The 13632-nt window shown below is 39.6% G+C and overlaps 1 protein-coding gene across 1 annotated transcript in view; it reads right to left on the bottom strand.

Annotated features, from left to right (window-relative positions):
• Positions 1-13632, bottom strand: part of Cog3 (component of oligomeric golgi complex 3) — a 62836-nt gene that overhangs the window by 12659 nt on the left and 36545 nt on the right. The window contains exons 16-19 of the mRNA XM_017796695.2: positions 11515-11604; positions 8549-8669; positions 6225-6313; positions 5984-6118 (exon numbers count right to left, since the gene is read on the bottom strand). Of these exons, the coding sequence (XP_017652184.1) occupies positions 5984-6118; positions 6225-6313; positions 8549-8669; positions 11515-11604 (435 nt within the window). The remainder of the gene's footprint in view (positions 1-5983; positions 6119-6224; positions 6314-8548; positions 8670-11514; positions 11605-13632) is intronic.

Raw genomic sequence — 13632 nt, 5'->3', positions numbered from 1 at the left:
CTCTTTCATAACTTGTGTGCTTTAGCTGTATTCCAGCCTCCTTTCTAAACTATTCACCTTGGGCACATACCCAGAATGCTACACCTTACCATAGAGACATGTGTACACCCATGTTTATTGCTGCTCTACATACTACAGGAAGGAAATGGAATCAACCTAGATGTCCATCAACAGATGAATGAAAAATGAAAACCTGGTACATATATAAAATGGAACATTATTCAGCTCTAAAGAAAAATGCAATCACAAAATTTGCAGGGAAATGAATGGACTTAGAATATATAATACTGAGATCACCCAATCTCAAAAAGAAAGTAAAGGCATGTTTTCCTTTATATGAGGGTCTTCACCTATAATGTATACATATACATAGGTAACAAATATATGTGTGAACATAGGTTAGCATTTAGAAAGATAAAGAAGGTTGACAAGGCACACTTAAAATATACTAAAGATACAGACTTGAAAGTCATTCTTCATTCTGCTATGATGGTTTAAGAAAACAGACACTAAGTCTACCTAGTTTTCTACACAGAAAACTAACAGGAATAAGTGTGACAGGGGAGAACGAAATTGTATGAACCATTTTCTTTTAACTGCTTCTCTTAAATCATGACCTTGACCTCACTAGCCATCTCACTAGAAAAACCTTAAGCACCAACTCCAGCTGTCTCATAAAAAGGGCCAATTAGGCAGAGGATGGGTAAAGAGACACATACAAGTGTGAACTGAGGTTTCTCCCACCTTCTCTCTGGATCTACCTTGCTTCTGTGCTTTCTATTTCTTCTCCATAGCAGTCTAGACCTTTGCTCATATAAACCATTGCAGGCTCACTTCTTGCCTCCTCTCATTCGATTCTCTCATGTCTTTATTTTCATTGTGACATACGGTTTTAAAAATAAATGAATATGGGGCTGAGAGATGGTTCAGTAGTTAAAAGCACTGGTCCCTCTTGCAGAGGACCCAGGCTCAGTTCCCAGCACCAACATGGTGGCTAACAGCTATCCATAACTTCAGTTCCAGGAGATCCAATGCCTTCTGGCCTCTGAAGGCAGAGGCAGGTGGATCTCTATGGGATTGAGGCCAGCCTGGTCTATACAGCCAGTTCGAGGTCAGCTGGTGCAACAGGGAAACCATCTCAAAAAGACCAAAAAAAAAAAAAAAAAAAGACAAGGGCTAGAGAGATGTACTCCTGCAGAGGACCCAGGTTTGAGTCCCAACATCCACATGGCAGCTAACAGCCATCCATAACTCCAGTTCCAGGGGATCCAATGTTCTCTTCTGACCTCCTAGGCATTACACAACACAGGTGCACTTGCATCCATGCAGGCATAACAGTCATACACATAAAATGTTTTTTAAAAAGGAGCGGGGTTCACTGTATAGCCCAGAGTGGCCTGAAACTCACTCTGTAACCCAAGACGGCATTAAATTTACAATCCTCCTGGCCAGATTAATTTTAAAAACACATGTACTTACATATTATCTGTTTACTATCTACTTATCTTTAAGCCAAATCTCAAAAATTGCTTTCAAAAGTTCTCCTAGAGATGTAGGGATAAAACTCTCCTGACAAAGAAATCCAGAAGTAGCTTTCCTCGGTTAGCCCCATCTTTTCCTTTTTTTTTTGGGGGGGGGGGTCTTTTTGAGACAGGGTCTCCCTGTAGCCCCAGCTGTCCTGGAACTCACTATGTAGACCAGGCTGGCCTTGAACTCACAGAGATCCGCCTGCCTCTGCCTCCCAAGTGCTGGGATTAAAGGCGTGCACCACCACGCCCGGGGCCCCATCTTTTCTTAAAGCCCAGAGATAAGACCCAAAGTCTCACTATGACACTGCTCTATCCATTTTAATGCTGCCTTATTTTCCTATCTTGATTTCTACTAAGTTATAATTCCTTGAGTATAAGAATTAATAAGGTCAAATTCTACTACTTGTATTACATCAAGAAAAATTTTAATTTATAGCTACCAAGGAAACTAGTAACACTTCAGAGGGAATGCTAAAAATAAGCTTGTAATATTTTATCAAATTGATTGAAAGAAAATGAGAAGCTTTTACATGTAAGTCTTCGAGTTTTTAGTATCAGCTGGTTCCACCAGAAGGAAACAATTTTAGCTTAGCTATAAACCCGAAATACACTTCCTTCAAATGCTTTAATTTAGACTTTGCTAAAACAAAAATTCTCCCTGGAATTCATCTTATTTTACTATAACCTTTCTGCAGAACTTTGGGATTATAAAATGTTCACACATGGTCTTCCATGGTCCTCACAATAGCCTTAGCTATGGAAGACTGATGCTGTAGCTCTTGCCCATAAAGAGGTTAGAAAAGAGAGGCTGGGAGAAACCACTATACAATATGCAGGCATAGGATAGTGTTCTAGAATTAAAATGTAGTAACGGTTTTAAAGTTTCAAAAGAAATAATCTGGCTCAAACGTTTTCATACATATGTCTATCCCCAACATTTACAACAGTATTGTATTCCCATAAGTCATTTAAATTATTTTGAGAAAAAGGCTGTTTTTCTAGGGGCAATGTGATGGCTAATCTTAACGGTCAGCTTGAAAACTAGACTCACCTGGGAGATGGGCCTTTGGGCATATCTATGGGGGAATTATCTGGGTTGGGTTAATTGCGGTGAGAAGACCTGTTCATTTCGGGTGGCACTTTCCCTAGTCTGGAAATCCTGGGCAACAGAAAAGATGTCCTGAAGGCAAAACTCTACCCATCAGAGCTCCATTTTTCAACCATCCAAATTCATTTGAAGGAAAAAAGCTTAAACTGAAGAAGTTTCCTGCTCCTCAAAGGCAACTACCTGGGAGAGTTTCTCCAAAGTCAGCACACAGAAGTCAATAAAGCTATGGACCAAGGAGGCCAGGCTATATCTCTGATTGGCAGCAGAACTGGGCAGCAGCACCTACATGGTACTGGTTTTGCAAGTATAGAAGACACGAGCTAGATGAAGTCATAGGGTCCTGCTTCATGGTTTCCAGGAGCAGTTGAGACCAGGCAATGTGTGTCAGGGCTTGAGTCCCTTTCAAAGAGACCCTGAAAGACCACTGTGTAACAGTGAAAGTGAAGCCTAAGTTGCAATGGAGACCTGGAATGTTGGAGATGCCAGCACTTTGGGGCATCCATCAAGGAAAGTTGCAGGTACGGGGTAGAACCAGCTAACTGAGGTGTAGCCACTGTTGCTTGGAAGTATGTAAATTGGTTATTTTATAGGGGCTCACAGTTAAAAGACTGCCTTGAGTTTCAGATGAGACTTGGACTTTGAACTTTTTAATTTTTTTCTTTCTTTCTTTTTGAAGCAGGGTATCCCTGTAGCCCCAGCTGTCCTGGAACTCACTATGTAGACCAGGCTGGCCTTGAACTCACAGAGATCCACCTGCCTCTGCCTCCCAAGTGTTGGGACTGCAAGCATGCGCCACAACACCCAGCTCAATTTTTATTTTATGTGTATTGCTTGCACGTAAGTGCACTTGTACATGGCATGCAATGCCTGCAGAGTCCAGAAGAGGGCATTGGATCTCCTGGAACTGGAGTTAATGGATGGTTTTTAGTCACATGTGGGTGCTGGGAATCGAACCTGGGTCCTCCGCAAGAGTAGCCAGTGCTCTTAACCACTGAGCCATCTCTCCAGCCCCAACTTTGAACTTTTAAAACTCTTGGAATTATTAAAGATCATGAGGACTTATATGACGATGAATTGCATTTTGTATTGAGATAAGCACAAGATCTGGGGGACAAGGAGTGCAAGGTTATGATTCAATATGATGTGATGGTTGTCAAGTTGACAAGGGGTAGGTTATAATGGTTACTTTTTCCTTTTTTAAAAAATTTTATTATTTTTATTTATGTGTATGCATGTATTGCCCCACATGTAGGTAAGTGCACCCATGTCATGCAATGCCCACGGAGGTCGGAAGAGGCTGTCAGATCCCGTAGGACTGGAGTTTCGGACAGTTGTTAGCTGCCATGTGGGTAACTGGGATTCAAACCCAGGTCTTCTGCAACAATAACCAGTGTTCTTAACTGCTGAGCCATCTCTCCAGCTCCATGATGGTTACTCTTAATGTCAACTTAATGAGATCTGAATCCCCTGAGATCTGATCATGCCTATGGAGGATTATCTTGACTGGGTTGACTGAGGTAGGAAGACCTGTTCACTGTGGGTGGCACCATTTCTTGGGATGGGCTCCTAGACTCTATGAAAGGAGAAAGTGAGCTGAGAACAAGCATTCATCACTTTTTGCTTCCAATGGATGCAATGTACGCAGCTGCCTCAAGCTCCTAATGCTGAGTCCCTGCCATGATGGACTATAACCTTGAACAATGAGCCAAAATAATAAACAAATCCTCCCATATTTTGCTTTTGTTAGGGTATTTGGTCACACCAATAGAAAAAGTAGCTAATACAAGCAGGAAATAAACTAACAGAATATATATTCATTCCAGTACTTATTTTACTTTTCTCAGGAATGACCATCATGAGACCAAAAATCAGGAAAAAAACAGGTAAACAAGACAAGTTTATCCCATTTACAATTGGTCAATGCAAAACTTTCTCAGTCTGTGAAATAAAGATGCTTCCCTAAAGCCAGGCATGGTGGCACATGCCTTTAGTCCCAGCACTCGGGAAGCAGAGAGGCAGGCGGATCTCTGTGAGTTCCAGGCCAGCCTGGTCTACATATCAAGTTCCAGGCCAGCTGGGGTTACAGGAAGACCCTGTCTCAAAAAAAAAAAAAAAAAAAAAAAGATGCTTCCATGACACCAGGTGCCAGAGACACAATAACAATTCAAACAAAATGAAACATCCCAACAGGGAAATCCAGGAAGAAGCTGCATAAGCAAAAGGCCAATCTGCAGCTTATGAAAGGGAACTGGACTCAGACTGGCATCTTCAGACTCAAAAACAAGTCTCCTGACAAACTAAAAATGTTCTCTATACATAAACATTTAGTTGTGCCAACCTATATTTACTTTTTATAAAATGAGCCTGAACACAGAAGCTGAGTCCACACTATTAATAAAGCTTGTTGTGCTGGTTAATTTTGTCAACTTAATACAAACTAGAGTCACCTAGGAAGAAGAAGCCTCAATTGAGGAATTTCCTCCATCACACTAGCCTGTGAGGATGTCTGTGACACATTTTCTTAACTGTTAATTGATGTGGTTGATGTCACCCCTAAGAAGGTAGGCCTGGTCTATGTAAGAAAAGTAGCTTAGCGAGCCAGAGGGAGCAAGCCCACTAAACTGCATTCCTCTATGGTCTCTGCTTCAAGCTCCTGCCCTGGCTTCCTTGACGATGGACACTTTACTGCATGCTGAATGAAATAACCCCTTTTTGGTCAGTGTTTGCCACAGCAACAAAGAAGCCAAACTGGAACACTTGTATTCAAATGGTATGTATAAACAGGGCTGGGGATGTTGGTTAATTGGCTGGGTGCCTGCCTGGCACACCTGAGGCTCTAAGTGCAATTCCTATCACCCTATATGTATATGTGGTGGCACATCCCTGTAATTTGAGCTGAACTCTTGAGATATGGAAGCAGGAGGATCTGAAATTCAAGGTCATTCTTGGCTCATAGTGAGTTTGAGACCAGCCTGAGGTCTAAGACCTTGTCACACACACAAAAAGACAACTGTTGCCATGCAGACGCAGGAGTGGGCCCAGGAGAGAGTCCATATAACAGTGAGAGTCCCAGGCAGCATACAATGTAGATAACAGAACATGCCAACCAGGGGTCAGCTATAACTAGCTCTGCAGTATTTGCACTCTTCCTCTTCAAAACTAAAAAAAATTGCAAGCATACTTACTATGGGTCTGCAAACAAGTTTTCATGATAAGGAAGCACAGTGATTTCCTAGAAAGACTCATTAAGACCTGGACTTACTGTCTTCTTCCACATGTTTTTCACAAATCAGAAGGAAAGCTAGGAAAGAAGTAAAGGATTACAGCCATAGATGTCAATTTGTACCTTTGTCATGAACTCCTCCAGCTGGTCTACAAACAGCTTAGTCTGCTGCTGAATGAACTGCTCACAGGCCGACTTAAGGTGCCGGTCTACATCTTTCTTAGAGTCAAGATAATGTTCTCTTATCTCAGGAGTACCCTGAAAAAGATGGCAATTTCCTTCTATTTTCATGTGCCTAGAAATTACCAGACATGTAAAGAATGCCATTTAGCTCCCACCACAAATGAACCAGACTCTTTCTCACCTCCAACAAGAACTCTATCAAGGCATTGTTGCTATTCAGCCTAAAAAATCTTGGAACAGTCATAGGGTTCAGGATTTTAAATGCTGCATCTGTGAAACAAAATTACTTATCCAGTGAACATGTACAAGTTCAACAGAGAAGCCCTGTGTAACACATTAGCTCTCTACTGCCACAAAGCCAGGAGGTATTCATCTTCACCAGGCCCCCCGCAGAGGAGTTAAGCAAGATGAGCACCAGTGATAGCTACAGAGCCCACACTGTCATTTCCAAAAGTCACAACTGCAAAATGACTATTAATCACAAGGATCTATTTATAGAAAGAAAGAAAAATTATAGACAGTACAATAAATAAAATTCTACTACTTTACCTTTAGATGTTCATACTTACCCAGCTTCTTTGTTATGATCCTGGCTGGCATAGAAATTTACTCACTTGAAGTACAGTGAATAAATTAATGTGTCAGCCAGGAAGAAAACACCAAAAGGACATATTTACCCCTTAACCTCCAGACTAGAATCTATGCCAAGTACTAACTGAGGTCTCATTGATGTTCAAATGCAATAAGATATAACATTAGTCATGAGAGGTTAGAGGCTTAAAAGTGAAGACAGGAAGTATTATTAAGTGACAGCTTAAAAAGAGACCATGGCTTGGCTTTGCCAGACTAAAGAAAGCAAAGTATGAGCTGCTCCCAAACGTATCTTTCAAGCACATGCCATAATAACAACTATTGCCTTGAACCAGGTCTTAATGAAAAAGAACCTCTATTAGATTCAGTACTCACAGTAGAAATCCCAAAGACTGTTTGCAATAAATAGAAACAAATCACCACATGGTGGTTTACATAAGTTTTATAATATTTGGCAAAAAAAAAAAAATCTTGCAAAAATCTTTGTCTCGTTTTCTCACATCTCAGTTGATCTACATTAGAAACAAGTGACAGCCATGTATGAATTAGAAATAAATAAAAGTAAATTAGCCCTGCTGTACTCTATCACCTAAATAACAGACTATCAATCATGAATTCCTCAAGGTCCGATGCACCATTCTCATGTCTCACACTGAAAGAAGGAAAACAACCAAAAGAGTCGGGAGACATAAGTTCCTTGTGCAAATACTTTTAAAAAGTAAGCATTCTTAAAAGCAGAACTCAGAAAATCTGACTCCTATTCAAAAATAAAAATGATGAATTTTACAAATAACATCCACAGGCTTGACAGAAACAAAAGGATTTACTGTGGTGGATACATGGGAATGTTAGGAGAAAATGGGCCAATTATTGTAATATAACTCAAGAAGCCAAGATGGAGCTCAGCTAAGTTAAACTGAGTCCTCACTTTCAGATAAGCACAGAAATGGCACTTTCTGAACCATAGAACACAAAAAGTAATTTGTATCACTAGTCCCTCAATTGCCTCAAGAATAAGACAATTTGATTCATTAGATAAATAGATGCCTTAAGGAATAAGAGCTTAAATCTTTCGGAAATTATTAAGAAAAATAAAGCTTACATAATTTTGTAAGAGAAACAAATTTTGTTTATGATATGCCCTTAACTACTTAAAGTCAATGATTCAGACAGCACCTACTTTGATCTTTTAAAAATCATCTCTTGGTAATTCAGAAACCAATCATTAAGTCAAGTGAATCATCTTTCCCAAGATGAGTTGAAATTCTACATATTTAACAACCACCTTATTTAACAATAACTTTAAATTTACTTAAGCATCACCAACTTGATGTTATCTTATGCACATTCATTTCCATTCTTAATGATCTTGATAACCCAGTGAAGGTACCACTTCCTTGTTGTTCCTTTTACATAGGAGGGAAATAGTAGAGAAGCAAAATCCTCCACATACTCATTCATGTTTACACAAGAGTCAGGAACAAAACCAGACTTTCAAATACTTAGCTAAGTATTTCATTTTTACTATGGCTTCCTGAATTCTCATAAACTAACAAACTCTACTCAATGCTTAAAAACCATTCCAATTTGCTGACACATGCCATTTAGCTTATAAGTGTTTATTATACTGACTTTTTATCTTACAGCTGCTTATGGTAATATGAAGGGCCTAGGAGAAGTGATACTGTATTATGAGTTGAAATATTCAGATAAAGTTCTCTTCACAAAGAAAATACAACAAATTAGAAGTAATTAGGACACCGACAGCTCAGTTTAGTATGAATAAGTAACATATTGAGCAAGCAAAGCATGCAAAAGAAATTGCAGATGAACATAAAATAAACCTGTAGCCTGTGCTGACACACCTGGAAAGGTAAAACACACCCAACTGTGCCAGCCACGGCAACAAAGTACCTCTAGTTTTCTTGAGGTCCAGGGAAATTTCCTTAATGGTGAATTCAGTGTGAAATGGAGCAATTTGTTCTCGAAGAATCAAAAGGTGCTTAATTAAGAAAAGTTGTCCATCAATCTGAGTCTAAATTATAAGACAAAAATGGATATTATCATAGTTTAAATAAAAATATGAGCATACAGAACACATTATTACTCAACATTAATCCATTTAAATTCATAGCCTTAGGCTACCAATACTGTTTTGCTGTACAATGAACTTTCTCTAGGTTACTCATGTCAGAATTCTTTGGGAAATTCTTGCTTTAAACTCTCAACATTATCATTTGCTCTACTGATTCCAAGAAAGCAATCACACAAAAGGCTAGGAAGAGAAGTCTAGTCTATTTAACTTGGCAGGGAAGTAGAAAGATGATGCAAGAACCAAACAGAAGAGAAAAGCTCAAATTATGAGCCAAACTCTGCCATCTCACAGCCTTCTGGTCTCGCTTTAGGAGGGCATCTTTCCCATTTGGTCCATGTGGTTTCAATATCCACAGTACCAGGTATACTCCTATTTATACAAAAGTAAAAAAGGAGTCTCCAAGTGTAAAACAGCCTACCGTGCCTATCCTGCTTTAGCCTGACACCAATGGAGCCCTAACTCCCTACACAAACCCTTCTGACATCTCAAGACCATCTTCAAGGGCCCTGTAACCAAAGCAGAGACCAAAGCTCTGAGTTTCAGAACAATAATGAATCATAATTCTCATGTTAGGAGTCTGAATATTAATAAAAGCAAAGTTGTAGTTGCTCCTTCCTATTCCTCAAGGTGGAATCTTATTTTGAAAATATTTCTAATAAAATTTGCATATTACCTTAGGAAAAAATAAAGTTATTTTTCAGGAAGGCAAGGTATTTGTAAACAAAGTGACATATCCCTAATCTCTATTTCCTGCCATTTTAAATAAACATAGTCAATATAAAAATGACTTACACAATGGAAATTCACTTTGTATTGGGAAACAGAGTATAAGATAAATATAAAATGTTACTTTTTTTTTTTTTTTTGTCTTTCTCCCTGTAGCCCCAGCTGGCCTGGAACTCACTTTGTAGACCAGACTGGCCTTGAACTCACAGAGCTTCACCTGCTTCTGCCTCCCAAGTGCTGGGACTAAAGGCATGCACCACCACACCCGGCAACTTGCCCTTTCTTTAAAATAGCAACTTTGACAGCAAAAATAGTATCATTTTAAGATTTCATTTACTTTATTAAAGCTATTGTTACCCAGCAAATAGTAGTATCATGTTAAATTGAGTACCTAGTCTATATAGTAAATTAAGTATGTAAGAGTAAGTTCTTACCTTAAAAAACTAGAAAAACTCTCTAAGTTGAAAGGCAAAAATCTGAGCCATGTAAATAAACAAGCTAATGCTTAGCAAACTGAAGGCTTCCTCATACATTCCTAAACCCCTCATAACATGTAGGAAACAGAATTACATAAAGAAGACGGCCTACAGTAAATGAGCACAGAGGCTCAAAGGGCTCAAAGAAAAGACAGTAGCACAAAAGGCAAGCAAATGACCCTCTCCTTAACTAAGCAATTCTTTGTTCCTAATGACCTAAAAAACACATGCTCATTGGAGAAAATCTGGGAAATAAAGAAATGTGCAGGGAATAAGGGCAGAGATCACCTAGCCACCTACTTGCTTCATGGTGGTTTTTTTACTACATAGTCATATTCTGTGTCTTAGTTCTATATTGTCTTTTGTCTTAATATGTTTAAGCTACGTTTTATTGTTTTACTTCTGTAAGTTTAGCAGCTGTGTGATATTCCACCATACAGAATATGCCCCAAATTTTAGTTAACCACTTCCACAATGATTTAGGCACAATTCCTAAATGTTCACCAATTATAAAAATGTCAGAGGACAGACCTGCAAGTAGTATTTAGAACTCTACCTTGGTTTTCCATACTCTTTCAGTCCTTACAGGGAAATTTTACTTCAACTCTCCATTCATGAACAGTAGAGTATATATAGTGGTCCTTACAAAGGTAGGGCTTTTCTGGTAACAAGATACCAAATTCTTTTATCGAGATACTTTATATTTTTATTTTATGTGTATGAGTGTATTGCCTGCATGTATGTAAGTGCATCTGTGTTGTGCAGTGCCCATGGAGGTCAGAAGGAGGCATCAGATCCTCTGGAACTGGAGTTACAAACAGATGTTAGTCGCCATATGGGTGCTGGGAATTGAACCCGGGTCCTCTCCAAGAGCAGCCAGTGCTCTTAACTGCTGAGCCATCTCTCCAGCCTCAGGATACTTTATTTTTTAATTTATGTAAAGCTTTGAAATTAGAAATTGAGTTTGAACACTGAAGACAACAATGACCTTTTGGCTACAAAAAGCCTACACAGCTCCCTCCTATAGGCACCAGGTATTAAGTAGAGAGTTAAGTAGAGCAACACCAGTGGCCACACTCCGCTTCCTAAAGCAGCTGCAGAAGGACGTACGTACCAGAGCTCCCAGCCCTAGAGCCCATCCTAATTAAAAACCTTAAGCCACAGTCACAGCAACTACTTTTAGTCACACAACCAAGGGCCATATTGCCTATCCTCAAAAGTGAGTGGCTAATTTCCTCCAGGTAAGGTCATTCAACTATTTAAAACACTGGAAGGATGATAAAATTAATGTTTCCTTGAGAACAGGCTATTGGTATTCCAGGGAAATAGCCGTATTATTTTCCCTGTAGTATTTATAACCTTAGTACCATTTCTGGTACATTAGCAAAGTTGGACTCTCTTAGTGCAGTCTTTAGTGAGCACTGTAATGAAATACTAGCTTCTTTCAAATGGCCTCAAAATTCACTCCTATGAACAAATTTTACTTCCAAATGGCTTTAAATTTCTGTGCCTAAAAAAAAAAAAATGTCATATTGCACAATGTTATTGTAGGTAACAAAATTTCACCTAATGTTTCATCAAACCTTGTTTTTGCTGATAGACTCTGACGCTCCTAGTAAGGACTGAATGCAGGCAGACAATGCTTCCTGTGATAATCCTTGGAACACCGCCCTCTGGTGGAATAAGAGAGAACCATCAGCTTGTGGCAGTTCACAAAACACAAGGGCCCTGAGACAGAGAACAGTGCTTACTTCCCTTCCAACACCGGACTAATTTATTATTTGAGCCATACTCCCTCAAGTTTTCTATGCTAATTCAACTTCTCTGGACCACCACATGGTTCTGTAACGTACACTCATGTCTGAAAATACTCAAGTGCCTTTTAATAAATCCATACTAGCACCAGCTCATGCCTAGCACTGTACTGGTTGCTAGAAAATATGAGTATCAATTAGGGAGGCAGGGTTAACCTCACAGAGCCCTCACTCTAGAATAATCTCATATTGTGGTGGGCTAGGGCTTGCTATATAGCCCAGGCTAGCCTCAAACTCCAGACCTTCCTTCTTCAGTCTCCAGAGTACTAGGCTTACAGATGCATACCACCACATCTATTTAGTGGGCTGTTTAAAAGCTCAAAAATAACTATAAAACAAACCCTGAGTGAACCCTCTTCTAAAAAAATCTATCCCAGGTAATCGATAATTAGTGTTTTAAAATTAGTATACATGACTCTATTGCAGTATTATTTTAAACAGGAAAAAGCCCTCAAAACTAGAAATAACTAAATTGTTAACAGTAGGAAACTGACAAAGTGCCAGTAAATTATAGATTACTGTGTATAAATAAAGAGTATTTTGAGGAAAGTGGTGAAATTCTTATAAAATAAAACATAATTAAGTAGAGCCACGCCTGGTGGTACCCAGCTATAATCACAGCATTTGGGAGGTGGAGGCCCACCTCAGTTACATATCAAGGAAAAAGCCAGCATGGACTACATGAGACCTTGTCTGGGGGAGAAAAAAGGAAAAATGAAATAAAAGATTCATACTTCATTCACAGGCATAGTTGCTCATACCTGTAATCCTAAAACTTAGGAGGCTGAGGCAGGGTTGCTCGGAGTTCAAGGCCAGTTTGGGTTATATAGTTCTAGGCCATATAGGCTACAAAGTGAGATCCAGTCTAAAAAAATATAAAAGAACACAACAAAAGAATAATAGGTAAGCCTGAGGTCTAAGACAAAACCAGGCAGAAGAACCACTTGGGCCTACTTATCATTTGGCTAAAGTCCCTGTTCAGCACCCTCAGAGGTTTTATTCACTAAGATCTGGGGTAACAAAGGGTTTGTGTGGAACATGACTCCTGCACATTTCCCTTGGGTTACTAGCTCTACTGTAGAGTTGTTCAATCCTGGTCTCTTCCCATTATTCCCTGCCTAATTGGGAACCTGAAGAAGCAAAGATGGTCAAATGTTGTCCTGCCATCCTCCGCAAGCCAGTTCATGAACCACAGTTTAAATCAGTGTGAAGGACCCCCATGGGACCTTGTTTCTGCAGTATGGAGCAGAAAAATTCATTCCAAAGCAATTGACATTGAGACGTTTTCACATACATTTCTAATCTCTATATACATGACTATCACTGTCTTTTTTTTGAGACAGGGTCTCTCTATATCTCCAGCTAGCTTGGAACTCATTATGCAGACCAGGCTGGACTCGAACTCACAGAGATCCCCCTGCCTCTGCCTCCCTAGTGCTGGGATTAAAGGCATGTGCCACCACGCCTGGCTTAGAACCACATTCTTAAGCAGTAATGGCATCTGGACAATTCATTACATTACTGCTGTATGCCATCACTTCTCTCTTCAATATGCATCAATCAAGAAATAGAATCATGGCGCTGGAGAGATGGCTCAGTGGTTAAGTGGCTGCTCTTGCAGAGGAACTGGGTTCAATTCCCAGCACCCACATGGCAGCTAACAACTGTGTGTAACTCCAGTTCCAGGGTATCCAACGCCCTCTTCTGATCCCCGTGGACATTGCACAAGAGGTACACTTACGTACATGCAGGCAATACACTCATACACATAAAAATAATAATAATAAATATTTTTTTAAAAACTAATGAAATCTTAAAAAGTGCTTTTAAAAAGTACTAACTTCAGCCAGGCGTGGTGGCACATGCCTTTAACGCCAGCACTTAGGA

The sequence above is a fragment of the Nannospalax galili genome, unplaced genomic scaffold (assembly GCF_000622305.1).
Source record: "Nannospalax galili isolate Female #2095 unplaced genomic scaffold, S.galili_v1.0 scaffold430, whole genome shotgun sequence".
Classification (NCBI taxonomy): domain Eukaryota; kingdom Metazoa; phylum Chordata; class Mammalia; order Rodentia; family Spalacidae; genus Nannospalax; species Nannospalax galili.
Note: the sequence above shows the minus strand (reverse complement) of the source record. Positions and strands in the feature narration are given on the sequence as shown.